The sequence below is a fragment of the Mytilus trossulus genome, chromosome 9, assembly GCF_036588685.1.
Source record: "Mytilus trossulus isolate FHL-02 chromosome 9, PNRI_Mtr1.1.1.hap1, whole genome shotgun sequence".
NCBI classification, from domain to species: domain Eukaryota; kingdom Metazoa; phylum Mollusca; class Bivalvia; order Mytilida; family Mytilidae; genus Mytilus; species Mytilus trossulus.
Window position 1 is genome coordinate 41981610 of NC_086381.1, and position 20319 is coordinate 42001928.

A 20319-nucleotide genomic window follows, 5' to 3' on the forward strand; every position below is an offset into this window, starting at 1 on the left:
ATTTTATCTCTTTCTATAATAATATTCCAGATAATAACCAGCAAACTGTCCTTAAAATTACATTTTCAGGGGCAGCAACCCAAAAAAAGGGTTGTTAGATTGGTCTGTAAATTTCAGGGCAGATAGATTTTGACCAAAATTAACAATTGAACACCTGTCAGATTAGCTCTTAATGCTTTGGTTTTTGAGTTACAACCCCAAAACTACACTTAACCTCTATGTTCCATTTTTAGCCGTGGCGGTCATCTTGGTTGGTAAGCCGAGTCACCGGACACATTTTTAAAACTAGATACATGAACACCAAAGATGATTGTGGCCAAGTTTGGATTAATTTGGTTCACTAGTTTCAGAGGAGAAGATTTTTGTAAAAGATTACTAAGATTTACGAAAAATGGTTAAACATTTACTATAAAGGGCAATAACTCCTAAAAGGGTCAACTGACCATTTCGGTCATGTTGGTAAATCTTACTTTGCTGAACATAATTGCAGTTAACAGTTTATCTATATCTATAATAATGTTCAAGATAATAACCAAAAACAGCAAAATTTCCGTAAAATTACAAATTCAGGGACAGCAATCCAAACACAGGTTGTCATATTCATCTGAAAATTTCAGGGCATATAGATCTTGACCTGATAAACTATTTTACCCCATGTCAGATTTGCTCTAAATGCATTGGTTTTTGAGTTATAAGCCAAAAACTGCATTTTACCCCTATGTCCTATTTTTTAGACGTGGCGGCCATCTGGTTTAGTTGGCCGGGTCAGCGGACAGATTTTTAAACTAGATACCCCAATGATGATTGTGGCCAAGTTTGGTTTAATTTGGTCCAGTAATTTAAGAGGAAAATATTTCTGTAAAAGTTAACTACGCAGGACGATGACGGACGCATGACGACGACGGATGCAGGACGCCGGACGCAAAGTGATTGGAAAAGCTCACTTGGCCCTTTGGGACAGGTGAGCTGAAAATACAACACTCGCTATTTCAAAATTAAACGTGGACTGTGTTTGTTGTTTATTTTCCTATAGATTGCAAATCTATCAATTTTGTGTTTCTAACTTGCTTTCTTGACTTTTTATCGTGTTTGATGAAGGTCAAATAATTAACGTGAGATGTTCGTACCAAATGCATATCATATATCAGATGTTGCATTAGTTAACTGTTATTTTGTGTGGTGGCAGAACTACATTAATGTACTGCATTTAATATAATACTTGACTGTTTTAATGCTTCTTAGGATAGCTGGTTTTCATTTTGCATGTCATTATTATTTTGGAACAAAATGAACTTTCATAAAAAATCACTTAACCCAATCTATTAGCTTGTTTTATGTCTTTTTATAACACTTCCTTTGAAATATAAAGAACAACTCACAGGTAGCGTGTTGGGTAGTCACTGTTGAATTTGTTTAAAGATTGACTACTTTCTGGATTATTTAAAAACAAAATCTTCGACATTCTCAGCCGTATTTGGCACAACTTTTTGGAATTTCGGATCATCAATGCTCTTCAACTTCGTACTTGTTTGGCTTTTTAAATATTTTGATACGAGCGTCACTGATGAGTCTTAGGTAGACGAAACGCGCGTCTGTCGTACTTAATTATATTCCTGGTACCTTTGATTACTATCAATATTATCAAAACTCATTTGTTTGTACAAAAGTATAATTGTTTAATTTTTTTAAATCATTTTATTACTCATTATAAAATCAACAAATAAACTCATGCATATATATCAACTAGCTAATAAAATCAAAAAAGTATCACATAATTTATGAAAGGACGGTCACGGCATTAAAGTTTGTTATTCATGTAATTATAATTTGACAGCAGCATTTAACACTGATGTCATTCCATTTGCTGAAACACATCGGACAGATATATATCCAGTCAAATCTCTCAGTGATTTGATCTTTTGAGGAAGTTGGAATTCTAGGAATGTGTTCTTTGTTTCTTGCCACTGTATAATATCAGCGCCACCTAGCGTTGTTCCTGCTGACACCTCATAATATAAAGGTTGATGAACTTTAAAGTGATCTTCCCACTTTATTGTACGGTTATCTAAAACCAGTTGTAAGTGCGGGTTCTCTGCAATTGTCATAATGTAAATAAGTAAACAAAAAATACTGTAGATGAAAATCAAAAGAACCGATACAAAACACATACTGTGAACAAGACACAAAGTAATTGTTCCATACTCTGTAGATTAAGTTGGATAACTTGTGTCGTTGAAAAAAACCTTATGACTGCATATTTGTTTTTTTTATAATTATTTTACATTTTTGTTGGTACATACGTAGGTCTACTAATTGACACATTTGTTCAAATCTTTATAGAAAAAATTATAACTTTGATGGCTGTATTTGACCAAAACACATTGTTCTCATTTCATGCTGTCGATCATATTTTGCACAATCAAATGAGATATACAGAACTTCGAATTGAACAGAATGAAAAATGATGTACATACATTAATTGAAACAGATGTAAGAAAATTAGAAAGTGTTTCTGCGAAATGTATCAAAAGAATATAGTTAAAATAAAGTTATCAATACTGTATTGCTAGTCTATAATACACAAACAAGGTCATGCTGGAATGTGTTATACTGTCTCATGATTGTATGATATATTGTATTCCCAAAATTTTGGTCCTAATACTTATAAATAAGACATTATTTTGTTTGCGTCAAATATCTTAGTATTATAATAGTAATTTTAAATGTTGATGTAAAACAAACTCATTGTAACATCTGAAAAAAATAATACTGTAAACAAGACACAAAGTAATTGTTCCATACTCTGCAGATGAAGTTGAATCATTTGTGACACATTTGTTTCAACTACATATATTTTAAGTGTACACACCTATCAATGCAGGAACTTTTGATGAAACTACGACATTTGAAGACACAGGTTCGCTCCTAAGATACATTTTGTTTACAGCTTTTATACTAGTGGTAAAGTTTCCAGTCCTAAGATCTAGTCCTTTTAACACACAAAAGGAGGTATCTTGCTCCTCGGCGATTATTGATTTAGAAATCACAGTTGTCTTATCTTGGCTGTGAAAAGTAAGCTGAAAAAGAAAAAAGAAATTGTATTGTTTTTAAGCAATATTATATTTGTTTACATTTAAATATAATCAAATCAATATAAACGACATAAAAGTCAAACTGATGAAGGTCATTGCTTTTTCAAATAAATTTTGTTTGTTGTTTAAAATTGAAAAATTAAAAATAAATGCAATTATTCCATGAATAATGTCATTGTTTAGTATCCAAAAGCGTGAACATCATTTTATATACATATCTCAAACAATACGATAATCTATGGTCACCTGGAAGATTTCTAATTTAACAATGTTGAAGAGAATAAAAATATGAAAATATGCACACTAGCTTATTATAAATATTTAAAAATGTTGAACTACGTGTATATGGGTTGCCGATTGACGGAGTGAATACAAGAAAAGGAACTTCCAAATGAAAACACTGGTTTTGTTTGACTAAATTTCAATTTTGAAAAATCGCAAATCACCCTAATCCACACACAAATAATCCTGACATTTATCATGCTTTAAGTTAGGTTGGTCATCTTTGTGACCTGACCAAAGCTTACTTCCATTCAATCAAGGTCAATATATTTTTTAACTACGACTTACAAGGTAGGAATCGACACCTGTCATATCCTCAAATCCTGTCCATTTTACTCTTACATATGATGTATCACCCTGATAATGATGTCTAGGGTTATACTCTGTTAATGTATGAGGTAGAATTTCTACTTCAGCAGTCGTTGTATTTGGTGGAAGATTTGATATTTTAACACCGTTTGTAGACTTGGAAGACATCAATCCGGCTTTACTTCTACATCGTAAGGTCACGTGGACCATTTGCATTGATATTTGGCTGCTGGGAAACACTTTTGATACCCTATTTACTCCTATAACTAATTCTTGGAATGTTTGGATTTCATTGCCAAACGGTTGGTAACCTACAATAAAACATTGTTTCATTGATATATTGATGGTTGACTCGCGTTGCCTCAACACACAAAAAAGCTATATTATTTGAATTAAATGGAGAAGTAAAGTAAAAAAATCCTGAAGTAATACAGTATCGTTTTGTTTTAAGTAAAAATGGACGCAAATGACACAAGGTTTTCAGAAATATCATAAGTTTTTGTTTGTATTAACAAATTGACAACACAAATTAATAATAAGGACTAAAAGACAAACAACATGTTACAAAAACAACAACATAAACAACACCAAAAAAGAAAAACCATCCCGAACTCTGAAAAGACAAGATTTTCCTGGTTCATTCTATAAATTAAGTCGTTATGTCGACATCTATATGTCTTCAATAATAAAATATTCAACAGCGCATGTCATATTGTATACATACACTATCTTTTATATATGTGTAAGTCTTTGTACCATTCGTACAAATACTTACCGACTGCCCATTCACAGACATCAATACCAGATTCAGAGTCATGTACCTCCCAATTAGCAGATACTTCATCGGTAGTTTGTGCGTCGATGTCAGATCCTAAAACATATAGAAACATATGAGTTCTGTATATATTTCAGTTGATAAATCAATGCGTGATTTGTTATCATTACTGTTCCTTTTGTGGCTCTCGCATGCTTATCATCATTTATGATATATTGAGATTACATCATTTATATTTTATTATTATTTCTCCTTTTTTATATACGTCTTTCTACTCGGGATGGGAAACACATGACTTTAATGGTGAAATGATGTTGATTCGCATTGCAAGTTAAAGTCAATTTTAAGGAGACGCAAACCCACCTTTTTTCTTCTTTACTCAAAATGACTGAATGAAATCATCTAATCAAATTTGATCAAAATCTTGTTTGTGCATACTTTTATATTAAAATGTCTTGCGTTTTTTTCTGTTTATTTTATTTTGAAGTCGACGTATTTTGATATAAACACATATCAAATACATCAAATATTTTACAAAGATCAAGATCTGATTCTATATTTTGTTCATTTACAAACATATTCCATCATTTATAAAATCTATATACGGTGGCGTTAGGTCAACAAGCAAGTCTTCGGCATGCACCTCATGTCTCAATCCTGCAGCATTTGTAGCGATGACAGTGATATGAATAACTGACGTATGGGCTAAGCTGACGTTGTAGTTGTAAGCAAAATTATTCAGACCGACACTTGTGAATCCTTGGACTTCTGTGCTTCCCTCTGTATAGCCTACAAATACATATAATTTCTTAAATGTGAAAGTGCATTGTAAAATGAATAAAAATCCTTCCTGATTTAACATTTATTTTCGGAAATATATTTTACGTAGCTACAATGCCACCTTGGACAGTTGGTGTCAACATTTTCAGTATTTTTTTTTTATCTCTATAAATTTAAAAAAATGATTTCAATGAAATTACACATGATATTTTTTCAGTTTGTGAAATTTTAAATTCTATGATTTCTATTTACCAATAGCCCACATGTAATCTATGATCGGACTCTCTAGATCAACAAAATTCCAAGATGCATGAATCGACGACCATTGATGCAAGGCAACCACATGTGCGTGAATATGTTTGCCATTTTCATTTTCATCACTGTGATGATGAAAGATGGTCCTCTGAACTTTCAAATCATCGAACAAAATGCCGGTATGACCAGTCATACTTCCAATACTAATTGTTTCTTCGAAAGTAGAGGCACGGAAATAGAATGTGTGGTGATGCCAGTTTAATTCTTTAGAGGAACTACCGTGTTTGTCATGCTTTGTGTAGACCATGAAGACGTGTCTTTTATCTCCAATTTCTACATATCCTTCTTTATTAGCTAAAACAGCCCCAAGTATGGGTGGATGAGCGGTTACAAAAGTAACACGGAATAAATGTCCAGCTTTTAGATTACTTAATGTTTGTGATATTTGGCCTTCAACAAATACGAAGGATCTTCCGTCTATTGCTAGATTTTTATCGGACTTTAAGACACCCACGCAACTCCCTATTGAGGTATTCCATTCGGAGGCACGTACAATAGAATTGCATAAATTGATATTGGTTATATTATCCCAGTCAATAGGTACCCCACCGTCTGTATCCTCAAATGAAGGATTTGCAGCTTCATTATAATCTAAATGTTCCATTAAAGTAGGTTCTGGATGAGTAGAGTCAATAATGATGCCATTTGATTTTACAGTTTTAGATTTATGTCCTATAACATCCATTGCATAAATAAGACTCTCGATTTCAGCTCCTGCATTAGAAAATAAATTGTTTATCATATATATATTCATCATGTTGAAATTTCTTTATAATTTCTTTATAATTTTTTTGAATCCCAATATAAAAATATACTTGAAATATAGTGAAATAGAATATTTTGTAAATTAAATTTTTGTCAACTCAACATCGAATGCCTATTAATTTGCATGGTATTATACACATGGTTTCATTGTACTAGACTAACTTATAGAAACAAAACGTTGTTAATTCTTTATATTTAATCCGTGATTTTACATTAACATAATAAGAAATACGAATGTGTGGTACGAGTGCCAACGAGACAACTCTCCATCCAAGTCACAATCTGTAAAACTAAATAATAGGTCAAAATACGGAATCCTGGCTCACGCTGAACAGCTAGCTATAAAGTGCCCAAAAATGACAAGGGTAAAAACCATTAAAAAAATATAGTTAAATGGAGAACGGAAATAATTTGTTTACTGTATAGATGTGTGAACTGTTATAAAAAACCAACCAAACGCCGCCAAGTAGAGAAAAAAACACAGGTAAATGGAGAACGGGAATAATTATTTTACCTGTATCAATGCGTGAGCTGTTAATAATTCTGGACACAGAATGATGAATGCCAACGTTTTCCCAGTCTCTAACATCACATGTTGTAGTTTTAGATCTAGTTTGTACACACCACATGTAATGTGTTATTCCAGAATCTCGGTCGGAAAAGCCGTGCCAAGAAGCCCCGGTAACATCTGAATTGTTCTGGTAATCAAGGTCGTGTATACCTATTGGTGAAAAATAAAGCATAAATAGATATTTGTCCACAGCACAAATAGTGTCTACGAGATCAATATCATTTAGGAATAACTTAGGAGTTTAGTACGTTTTATGGACTTTTTTTTTGTGTATTCCTTAATTCTCTCTGAAAGTCCCTTGGTTTAGTTCGAAATCTGCTGCTGAGATCTTCCAGACTAGTTTAATCCAACATGATAATGTACCCGTCAAAGAAGTATAATGAATGTGGATGTGGACAATTAATTAAACCACCAAATTCTTTCGATTACATGTGGTACATGTGGTTAATAAAAACTAAAGATATACACTAAACCAACCTAAACACTGGACAGATTGTCAACCATGATTCAGTCTGATGGTGGTATTGTTTATGAGTTTTAATAGTTCGATATAAGTATAAAAATATCTATTGATATACATACTAACGTATATTGTCAAATATTAATTGCGTCTTATTGCCGTTCCTTCATGTTTAATTGAATGTATGTACATTATACTCACCTATACCATCGTAGACTGTACCAGTTACTGGTGGAAGTGAGTCTACCATGATACCGTCTGATGATACAGTAGCATGGATACCAGAGTAGCTGTATCCTACAACATTACTGTAAAACACTTTTCCTGGAGATAATGGCACTCGGCTGATGTTATGAGACGTAATTGATCCTGGGAGATCCAATTCCACTTCATGGATATCATGACCTTCAAAGATATTTTTCAATGTAATTATAATTTATTCATACTGTTTTTTTTTAACAAATTACAATGTTTGAAGGATAGTAAACTTAAAAGTCATAAGAAAAATAAAAAGCAAGCATAAACAAATGATAAAAATTGATAACTTTAACTATTGTCTTTGTTGTTGAAACATAGATTAACTTTTCCCAATAAAAGTAAATTTGTTTGGGTCATAATAGTGCCAATTATAACAAAGATATACCTCCTGGATATGTACTAAGATACACTTTAAACTTGTCAATAATCTTAGCATCATCCTTAAACACGTTTGTCCATCTGATTGTGAAAGGAGCTCCAGGTTTAATATAATCAATGTCCTTCTTCCAGTGACCAGGTATTTGTTCCACAACCTGAAGTAATATATTGTAAAAGAAATTATGAAGTTGTGGTACTGATGAAGGTTTCGTCCGATTTGACAATAATTAACTAAAAACCTTTTTACAAATAATTTTAGTTTAAAAACGTGTACAACATTTAAATGGTATAGGTGTTCTATCATAAGTAAAACCATAAATCATTTTAAGGTAGAAAACACCTAATATCGTAAGATCTAAACGTCCGTTTCTTACGTTGTCTGATTTTGGAAATCATGCAAATTTAAATCTTGAACATGTTGCGTATCACTAACACTTTTTTCAAGCAGTCTTGAACAACAAAAATCACAAATGTCTTTGTTTGAATTGTATTACCAGAGCAATATATTCCTTTATGACGACGGTCTCTCAGTTCAATGTTACAATGCGCTTCTTAATTATAAAGATTCTCGTAAACAGTTGATAGGACAAAGTACATTACAAATTAATCTCCCCCCCCCCCCAAAAAAAAAAGAAGACTGAACTACAAACCGCTGCGCCTTTTATTTTTCGTCTTGGTAAAGCAGTTGACATAACTAATATTCCATCTGTTTTAAAATCTGCATACGTGTCGTCATTGTACCAAGCTCTAACAAACATTGAATACGATACTGGTGATTCTTTTAACCGCTGACCTATATTAAATTATCAATAATTTTTGTAATTTTCAAAAAATATACACATAAAGTATAAGTGATCACATAGTTCAATCTATAAAATACAATGAAGTATAACAATGTATTTGTATACAGGGATTTGGGTAATGTACATTTATGACAAGTAATTTAATAACAAAAAAAAATAATAATTAAATTATGACACCCTTTAACCGTCGGTTAAACAAAAGTAGATTCACTTTATTTATTTTTTGCAGGATACTTATGAAGGTACATGTATAGGGGGTGCACGAAATGACATAACGAATACTTTTATTTATGTGCAACGAGCATTATAAGATAATTGTATAAAAACATTTTCTGAAATTTAGAGAACATGTGTTCAACAATATTAATGATAACAAAGATGGAGTAAACAATGTAGTTGACACTGCCTTTTAATAAAGTGGTCAACCCCATTTGTAAGCAAGTTTTATGCGAATTTGTTTGTTTGAATCTATATGTTCTCATATATCTTTATGTCTACCACTGTTAACCTATTCTGTTTTCCTCAGGCATTTGCTGATTCAGTCCAATGTCAATACTGCTCATTTGTAATGTTTAGAAGCCCTCTCAATTGCGTGGCTATTACTATTTCCTTTTCATATAGTCATTATAATTTTGATATTAGTTTCTGGTAAAAGATATGCCATTTAATAATACCTCGTTGAATGTTCAATATTGCCTGATTAGTTTGCCCTGCATGATGCCAGACATCGTCGTTTAAATTATCAAAGACGCCTTCAGGTTCATCTTTATCTGAATATCCTGCTGTCCATTCATACCTTAAACGAATTTGATAGATGTGTTTTTGTAAATGTTAGTTTTTGTTTTGAGATTTGATTTTTTGTAACACAGTGATATCTGATGTAACCATATTATTGTTGTTTTGTTCACGCATCGATGTAAATATAACGGAAGTTGATGCGGCTGTCATACAAGTGAGATGTTTAGCGCTATAACATCAGGTTCAATCCACCAATTTCTACATTTGAAAATGCCTGCACCAAGTCAGTAATATGACAGTTGTTGTCCATTCGTTTGATGTGTTTTATTATTTGATTTTGCCATTTGATTAGGGACTTTATGTTTTTAGTTGTCCTCAAAGTTTAGTATTTTTATATCTTTAGTTTTTAAATACATGAATTTCCTGTGTTGCTCCTCAATCATATGCGAGCTTATATATGTGTTATTCTAAGTTGAATTAAAATGATATTTCAATGAAGAGTCCGTGTGTCTTTATATTAAAACTAAATTATATTCAGACAATTATCATATAATACAGCAAATCACTAACCAATAAGTAATTGGAGTTAAAAAAGAAGGCAATGACTACTTAAAAATCCCTCGACTTTCTACTAAATTCGAACCTATCTGTATTCTTTTTTGATACATACACATTTCTTTCAATTTAAATAAGATGACACGTTACAGTTCTGTGTGATTTACACCACTATTTATCCCTTTTTGTATATAACAAGGTTTTTTGGAGAACCAGAAATTGCATTCGTTTTCTTACACTAAATTATACGTCTTTCTATAATAATCTATGATTTTACTCGATTCCTGTTATTTTGATATTTACCATAAAGGCCTCAATCCCTGAGCTTGTACTACATGCCATTTGACTGCGAGTGCGACATTTGATGGCGTATACCTCACATCACTAAAGGGTGACGACTCCTGAATATTTGTTATATCATATATGCCCAACAAGTTGTTATTATTTGCTGAAATACACACGTTATATATGCAAATACATATGTTACAAATGAGGAACGAAAGAAACCAGAGGGATAGTCCAACTTATATAGTCATAATAAAAATTAGTAAGAAGCAAATTAATATTTATTTAACATTTTCAACTCATAGTAGATTGAGTTTTTTATATTATATATACCTGTCAAATTTTTTAAGTCTACATGTACTTGCTGCTTTTGTATGATGTGTATTTTTCGTTTGTTGATTTATATGATGAGTGGATTTTATCATTGATGTATATGTTAGCGGCAATAAGTGAAATTAGGCATTAAGCATAAATCCTAGGCAATAAGCTAACGCCTAGGCAGTAAGTTTATTGCCTAAATGATGTGGCATTAGTCTTATTTAAGCTTCAATCCTGAAAAATGTGTACAGGCATTAAGCTTAATGCCTAAAATATAAATACACGTAAATAAAAGACATTTATTCATTTAAATACAAATATTTGTGTTACATAATAACATTAAGAGAACAGGCCTAGGGGCCTGTTTATAGAAACTGACCTAACATCGGTGCTTATCACTAGTAAGTTGTTTTGTGATATGTTTTCTACAAATAATGGTTATAAACGTCGAGGCCAGTGTGTCTGTGTATGTAGTTTCTACAAATGTATGCACGACTATTTATTATGTAGAAATAAAACTAAAGTCCTCATCGACGATGGAAAGTCTAGAGCGTCTCCCTTTTAAGCAAACGGAAACGTTTGAAGCAGATTTTAAGAGAAATTATCAAATAAAATCAAAACCAAACTCATTTCATGAAATAGCCATACCTTTGGTAACATCGTTACATGCTCGTTTAGAACATCGTTGTCCTTGAGCAGCACACACACAATGTCCTTCACACGTGACTGCTGAACATCTCCTTATCAATTCTAATGAACCTCCGGGTACAAGTTTAAATTGGGAATGTATCATTCTGCTTGGTAATCCAATCTTTTATTGACCATGCAAAATGTAAAGTTAACATTGTAGTTGCAATCATAAATTGAGAACTGCATCTGTATTGCTCAAAGTACACAAAATTTAAATACATTGACATAATTGGATGAACATTTGTTGGTAGATAACACAAGAAATGAATAATACTGCTATTCTCTGATACAGTGAGATTAGATGTGTATTACTTAAAATTTGATCTTGAAAGTAAGATAAGTTTTAGAAATTCCCCTTGGATGAAAATGGGGAATTATCAATTTTCAATTTCAACTTTTCTTTTTAGTTTAGCTTGAGTAGGTCACAACAGAAATATATTAAGCGTCAATGTGTCTGTTAATATGACAGTTAATATGCCTTGTAAACCGTTAAATTCTTACTTTGGTCCTTTGCCTATGGTATTACGGGATAGATAACGGCAGAAACGCACACATATTCGATTCTCATTTAAAATCGAAAAACAATGTTGACAAAACGGCGTTCTTATCATCCCTTAATCTTTGTTTCTCGACTTCGTGTTGTTAACGTTAATTAAACTGAACGCATTATAATGTGTACAACTGATGGTTCACATTTTACCTGGTTTACCGCCCAAACGCTTACAAACACATGCTCAAACTTTGCCAAGTTTTTAGCATCTACTTCAAATGTCTGGACATATCCTTCATCATACTTGTCAACACCCGATTGATTATGGAAAAATTCTTGTGGGGAACCAGATATCTAAAATATAAATTGATTTTCTTTTTTCCTTATCAAATTGAAGTAACATCATGAACATAGAGGAAATTCGACCTCAAAGTATTGATTTCATTGTTATCGGTTTAACTTCTGTACTGATAACACTATTACATTAATTCGTAAATTTTACCAACGCCATCACGAGTTGGTTGGCCATTATGAAATAACCGTTTTACAAATGAGATCGGATATGTTTCGAACATCGTAACTACAATCCACCTCCCTTTCACAAATGCGACCTACCGAATTAGACTATTTACCGGATTTGTTATCATATAAGCAACACGACGGGTGCCATATGTGGAGGAGGATATGCTTACCCTTCCGGAGCACCTGAGATTACGCCCAGTTTTTGGTGGGATTCGTGTTGCTTATTCTTTAGTTTGTTGTGTCATGTGCATATTGTTTGTCTGTTTGTCTTTTTTTCATTTTAAGCCATGACGTTGTCAGTTTATTTTCGATTTATGAGTTTGACTGTCCTTCTAGTATCTTTCGTTCCTCTTTTGTTTAACACCAAAATCTGGATAACTAAATTCTCAGAATATCCGAGTAGTGTTGACATGAACAATCAAGGCTGGATTCTAAAACTAGAAAAGAATATTATAAAAATATATAATTGATAATCCCATAAGATATCAGTTAAAGGGTACAGGGGAAGAGCAATTTTGTTGAATAAAGATGTTGATAAATCAATAAGTATAATGCCATGACCACAATCGAATACATGTGATCATAACCAAAAGTAGTCCAAAAAATTGACTAGTAGCTGGAGGTCTTGATTATAAAGTCAAAATGGATCACATCTCAGAAATAGTAGAAAAGTACAAAGATTATTACCAAACATTTTTTTGCGATGACAAGATTGCTTAACAATTCAGAGGTAACATTGTAAAACCTATATCACAATTGGAAGTGTTCCGATATATAACGGAGGAACATACTGGTACAGAACAGAACAGAACAATTCTTTTTTACCTTATTGAAATCATCTGTCATATACTTGCTGCCAAGGGATACAAAGTACTTGTCTATACCAGTATGAATATCTGTAAATCCTAACCATGACAACCAAAGCTTATACCTTGACCAAGTCATCCAGCCATCTACATGGCGATGGAGATTTGCTGCATGATCAGTCTTTATCGCAAACATGCCTAATAAAAAGAGTGAGCATTTATTAGACTTATTCCCCAATTTTTTTGATAACTGGAAATAACGCGATAATGTGTGTGTGTTCATCGGTAGTATCAGGCAAGTACAGAATAATGTCAGCAATAAAACTGTATCTTTAAAAATTGAATTAGATGACTTCATCGCTTCAAATATAAATTTTAATGGAAAAAGACTATGTAGACGTTGGTGTGAAATGTCATATCAACATACTTTCATGTCTCAGCATAAATGTATACAAAACAAGAGTACAAAATATGCTGATGATAATGCAAAATATCTGAGGTAGGAATAATGATAAGATCTTTTTTTAAAAAGATCTTTTTAAAAAAGATCAAGAAGTTGGGTCAATATTTTTAATCACCTGGAGTTGGTGGAGAGCTGTCTATTACGATCCCTTTAGATTCGGCTTCAACACACAGTTTTGCGCCATTACAAACGATGAGTTTTACCGTGTAATTCCCGCCATCATGTAAGTCAAGTTGTGAAAATGTATACTCTCTTACTATGCCATTCAACTACAAAATACAACAGAGATGCAGAATGTTCTTATTCTTTTAAAAAAAACCTTACAAATGAAATAAAGCTCATATATTCATTTAACAGATGTCCCACACCGTTTGTTCAATTCCCGCTAATACATACGTTATAAATGGAACAGATCGGCAATTGTTTATAAGTTATATGAAATCATGAGCACTGGTATACTGTTCTTGTTCTCTTTATTTCTTATCATTAATTTTTTTAAGAACAAAGAACTTCTGGAAATCAGTTAAAATCATCACTAAAGATCGCAAACTAACATTATGTAGTTTTAAGTTTTTATATCATGTATATATACCTCAATGAGAGACGTATTGAATTCTCCACCTTTATGTGATGCAATGGAAAGATACTGGCGCTGAATGAATGATTCTTTGTCTACTACGTTCCAATGCAGTTGAACAGTACTTCTAAATACTACAGAATTGTCTTTTATTGAACCCAAATCTGTTGACAAGTATGGTTTAACATTTATTAACGGTGGTGAGTCGTCGATGAAGAAACCGTTTGAATTGGCTTCTGTACTTAGTCCTGCAAATCAATAATATATTTCGTTAAAATTTTAAAATGAATTTACTGAATAACAACCCAGAATGGAGTAAGAAAGAAAATGAACGCGGATTGCATGTCTCAGAAAAGAAATATATCATCAAAAACAATAGTTTTTGTTCTGAATAAGAAAAAAATATGTTGGACTTAAATGCTGTCTTGAATGTTTTTGAAAACGAATATTGAATACATAATATTCAGAGAAATTAATAGACACTATATACCTGCTTTATTATATGCTTTTATCGTTACATAAATACGCTGTCCTCTTGGTAGTTTATATTGTAAATCGGGTTCCACCAATATATCTGAGCGAGATAAATTTGTGGATTTAACAATATCATCCGATCCTGGTTTTGTTCCGACTCGCCATGCAAATTTGTCTATTTCTGATTGGGGATCTGCAAATCCATACCATTTTGCAGAAATGTAATTTCTGTGTGAAAAAAGTAAGAACAAAACAATACCAGGTGATAAAATTGGGAATCAAAAATAAACTCATTTTAGAAACCAGTATTAATGTTTGTACGCCAGACGCGCATTTCGCCTCGAACAACAAAATAAAAAAAGTCAAATAAATAACATAATTGAGAAACACTGGAAACCCAAAATAACAAAAGGTTTTGACAAAGACAGCTAGAATAATATTTTCCTGGGGTAGAAAATCTCGATTATTTTAAATCATTCCATGATTTATTGAACAAATATATCATGTTAAGGAGATGTATTTGCGAAAAATACCAGTCGAGAGAATGTTAAATTTCACGAGCCGTAAGGCGAGGGAAATTCATTCTCAATACTGGTATTTTTCGCAAATACCCCTCAATAAAATGATATATCTGTTTAATTACACCGAATGTTAATGTACTAAAACGCGTTGATGATCGTGACGTTACAAGAGTCCAGTCGGATAGAGTATTTTTTGGCAAATACCACGGCAGAGAGGGTAAAAAAGGCATATCATTTTAACAAATACCCCGGCGGCGTTAAAAATGAACGATATTCATTTGATAACAGTAAATTGGTGAAAAATACACTGGCTATCAACCAATCAAAACCCCGGATTCTTACATAAGGTTTATTAATAACTGTTAGTAAATGGTTATAAACATATTTATGATAACCCATGTAATTTTACACAGAAGTATTTTCGTTATGGCTATTTATATCTTTGAGTAAATATATCAAATACAGTGCATACCATAATACACGTTTATGTATAACTTATTAGAGCAGACTAACAACAACTATTTGAATATACTAATATATTATGGTGATACATCTACATTTAGATTATAATAAAGTGCCCTCGATCAATGAAAGTGAATTTGGTGTTCCTTTATTGTAATTAAGAATGACTAAAAATTATACTCTAAGTTCTCGGTGTATTAACAGTTCAAAACATAGACAATCTGACCGGAACACAGTTATCAGGTTTGTTGATTCAAAATTGAATCTTATAACAAACAAAAATATTCAAAATAATTTCAAAGATTGCTTGTACATTACAATATATACTGTTTGTGTTATATGTGAAAAATTAGATCCTCCACCAAAAATAATTCTGCATCGTTTAGGCTTATCAAAACTCTTATTACTGTATTTGCAGTTAGTAAGAATATTCATTTCCAATAAACCGGTACATTCAGGAAATTCAATTTACTTTAAAATCTCCGGATCCGATAAAAACATTTGTTTTAACATTTTAGTTTTAGTTTATTGAGTAGAACTTAAGTTTCTGATGTAAAGAGTGTGAGCTGGAATAAAATTGGTTTTGAAACAGATTTTGAATTTTAAATCGAACTGAAAATAAATGGGATTTTTTTTAACACAATTAGAAAACATACTCTTAAACAGGAAACGTATTCAGAATTTCTTCCATTTCAGTGTTTACAAAATCGTGTCTAAAACAGAATTTACTCAAATTTCCCAAATTAATAGTAGGTTCAGACATCCCCATGACCAACACATAAATGAAATGCCTCAACGGAAAGTATACCTAATAATACACATTGCACTGAGCCTTGTGCACTTTGCTATATTCTAAGTTTGTAAGAGAACATTAATCCTTTTCAACATATTAAGTAGTCGCTAACAGTCGTACTCAATTATGAAAGAAGGCATTATCATTCTCTTACATATACTTGTACATAGAAGAAATATAGAAAAAAAATCTCTTGAAATCTGTTCATCTGACTGACCTCAATGACTGATATTCCAAGTCATACACATCTACACCATCTAGCACTATTCCTTGCGTTGGTGGGCTGTTGTCAATAATAACACCATCTGACGTCACAGATGTACACATGTCAGCTGTATTACATGCTGTGATAGTAGTATAGTATCGGATTCCAGATCCCAAATGCATATGACAGAGGGTAAAATCTGACAAAATATCATAGTACTTTAAAGGTGAGACACATCAGAAGACAAATAACATAAAAGGCGTATGCATTAATCTATCACGCCACATTTCAATTCAAATAACGACGTGCAACTTATCTGCAACAACTTTTTGTCATTTTATTAAAAATAGCTGTTTGCATGAAAGGCATTTTTGCTCATATCAATCTCTACAAAATATCTGAGGAAAACACAATATTCATATTATGCAAATTTCAAATACAAACCCACTGTTATGGTTATGTATTTTTTGTTTCAAAAATGTCAGACGTATTTTTTTTTATATCATTGTATTCTTTGAGAAAGGAAGATTTGACGTCCTTGACATGCATTGTGATTCACTTGACTGATAAATAGCCATTTTGCATGTTTTGAACGTTGATACCTCAATGGTGCAGTTGAACAGTATATTTGAACTTAGAGAAGCTTCAATTATGTTAATCACAATCACAAAGACATTGTTCAAATGACATAAAAAACGAACTTACTAAAGGATATTCCTATATCCTGATTAGCTAATACATCTTCACACTTAGGGCAAGTTCCTATGCTAACATAATATGACTTGATAGTAGAATGTGGATCATAAAATCCTTCCCAATAAGCAGATAGGGTCTTGACGTCTGTTTGGTAATCGATATCTTTCATATAAGACGCAGAAGTGTCTCGACTACCATCGTATATATGACCAGCAATTGGGGGAGACATGTCATATATGTAAGCCCAGGAAGAAGCAGTGCTTATGAGATTGGCTCTATTTACAGCCTTTGGAAATAGAAAAGTAAAACTGTATACAGTAAACTACTATAGTTAAGTTCAAATAGGCGAAGACGGTTCTATATGTTTCGTTTGTTAGATTTATTTCTTTTCATTAACATTTAATTCGGATATCAGTTTTAAAAATCAAATCATAATACATTATATAAAACATTAAATTCATCGATAAAAAGTAGAACTCGTATCCTCGTCTGAATACATTGACACTATTGAGAATTTCAAACAGTAGGTCTACTTGCTACTTCCAGGTGATTCAATAAACAAATGTCAAATGAAGGACTTGTTTTATAGAGATACATGTATTCATTTGAAGTGACTCTGTACTTTTGTATACCATCATACTTTGAACGACAAAATTATTTTATTTATTAATATTACTTTTACCTATGTATCTTGTCATACTTTGAATGACAAAGCTATTTTATTTATTAATACTACAGTTCTGTTAAGTCTGTTTTTTGTGATATACAACAACAAATGGAAGTTTTTAACGACCTTGACTGGCTATACAGCCCTTGCACGGTTGTGATATACATTTGACGTGACTCTGAACTTATGTATGCCGACATACTTTGAACGACAAAATTATTTTATGTCTACCTGTGCTTTAGTTTGTAATCCGGATTTGTTTTTTCTCAATCAATTTATAAGTTTCAAACATCGGAATATTGTTGCGGTTGTTAAAGTATAAATGCAGCCAAAATCAGGTACACATTAACATCACTGGGGGTCACTAAAACTGATGTATTTTAGTAAAAAGGATGGCCTAAATTACTTTTACTGTTAAGTCAGTTTTTTTTAGATCGCCGCGATATAGCCTTTTTGTGCTAATGTGGCGTAAAGCAACCAACAATCAATCAATCAGTTTTTTGAGATATTTATTTGACATGACTCTGTGCTTAAGTAAAATATCATACTTTGAACGACAAAATTATTTCATTTATTAATATTACTTTTACTTATGGATCTTGTCAAACTTTGAATGACAAAACTATTTTCTTCATTAATACTACTTTTCTGGGTTTTTTTGGGGATATACATTTGACGTGACTCTGTTCTTACCTATCCATTCATACTTTGAACCACACAATTATTTTATTTATTATCATTACTTTTACTGTTAAGGTGGTACCCAACGCTTGCACTAAAATAAATTTGACTCGTTATATTTTCATAAAATTTTGTCAAAGTACTTACTTTGAACCTTTACAAAAATATAAAAATTTCAAAAATTTTGAACCAACTATTTAGTCAGAAAAATTACACTGGTTATATAGCAGTTTGACAAACACCAATTTTGATCATTGAGGAGCTTCATAATCCTTTTACAACACAACGTAATTAAAACGTTTAGCTGACTTTACAGAGTTATCTCCCTGTAGTGTTAGGTACCACCTTAAGTCTGTTTTTTGTGTTATATCTACTTTAGTTGACTCTGCATTTATGTATTCCGTCATACTTTGAACGACAAAATTATTTCATGTCTACCTGTGTTTTAGTTTGTCACTCGGATTTGTTTTTTTCTCAATCAATTTAGAAGTTTCAAACATCGGTTTACTACTGTGGCTGTTGTTTAAGTATAAACACAGCCAAAATTAGGTACAAATTGACATCACTTGGGGTCACTAAAATTAATGTTTTTCGGTAAAAAATTATGGCTTTAATTATTTTTTACTGTTAAGTCAGTATTTTGAGGAATTCATTTCACATGACTCTGTGCTTATGTAAAACATCATACTTTGAGCGACAAAATTATTTCATTTATTAATATGACTTTTACTTATCGATCTTGTCATACTTTGAACGACAAAACTATTTTATTCATTAATGCTACTTTTTCTGTTCAGTCTGTTTTCTATGATATACATTTGATGTGACTCTGTACTTTTGAATCCCGTCATACTTTGAACCACACAATTATTTTATCTATTATTATCACTTTTACTGTTAAGTCTGTTTTTTTGTGTAATACCTACTTTACGTGACTCTGCATTTATGGAAAGTAGGACAGAAAATCAAGTGACAAAAGTCACAATTACTTTTTTCTGACTATTTTCGTTGAATATAAAACGTTTATTTCTACAAAAATATTTTTGAATCTCTCTCGAACTTTTGTATAAAATCTAACTTTGTAAACAAAATTTATTTAAAAAATATTAAAGTAAATCAAATAATTGTTAAAAAGACAAAATGTTAAAGTGGTTTGGCACTTACATGGCTTCATGGTGCCAAGAAATCTTTCTTTTACATAATCATGCTGATGAAAATTAAATAAATCTTCATTCTTCAAGTATAATGACACATTTCCTAATCTTTAATATGAAAATATGTTTCAAAAAGTATTTATTATAATATACTTCTCTTATATATTCAAACAATTATCATCATTTTATTTGTGACTTTTTGTCTTACCAAATTTGTGACTTTATGTCTTGTGACTTTTTGTGCTGTGACTTTCTGTCCGTTTACCGCATTTATGTATGCCGTCATACTTTGAACTGCATAATTATGTTATGTCTACCTGTGCGAATTTTAAACGCGCACTTTTACACCAGTACATATTGTTTACATTGATAAATAAAATTGTATAAGATAAGCAAAATGAGGATGTGAAATTATGCCTTTTTGTTCTTCTTCG

At 31.8% G+C, this 20319-nt stretch overlaps 1 protein-coding gene across 1 annotated transcript; it reads right to left on the reverse strand.

Moving 5' to 3' along the window:
- Positions 1 to 1820: 1820 nt before the first annotated feature.
- On the reverse strand, positions 1821 to 6010 carry LOC134684633 (uncharacterized). Its single transcript, XM_063543934.1, has 6 exons — positions 5491 to 6010; positions 5035 to 5247; positions 4459 to 4554; positions 3663 to 3994; positions 2870 to 3077; positions 1821 to 2092 (listed from the first exon to the last, which is right to left on the reverse strand). The coding sequence occupies exons 4-6, from the start codon at positions 3897 to 3899 to the stop codon at positions 1821 to 1823; spliced, it is 717 nt and encodes a 238-aa protein (XP_063400004.1). The 5' UTR covers positions 3900 to 3994; positions 4459 to 4554; positions 5035 to 5247; positions 5491 to 6010.
- Positions 6011 to 20319: the final 14309 nt, after the last annotated feature.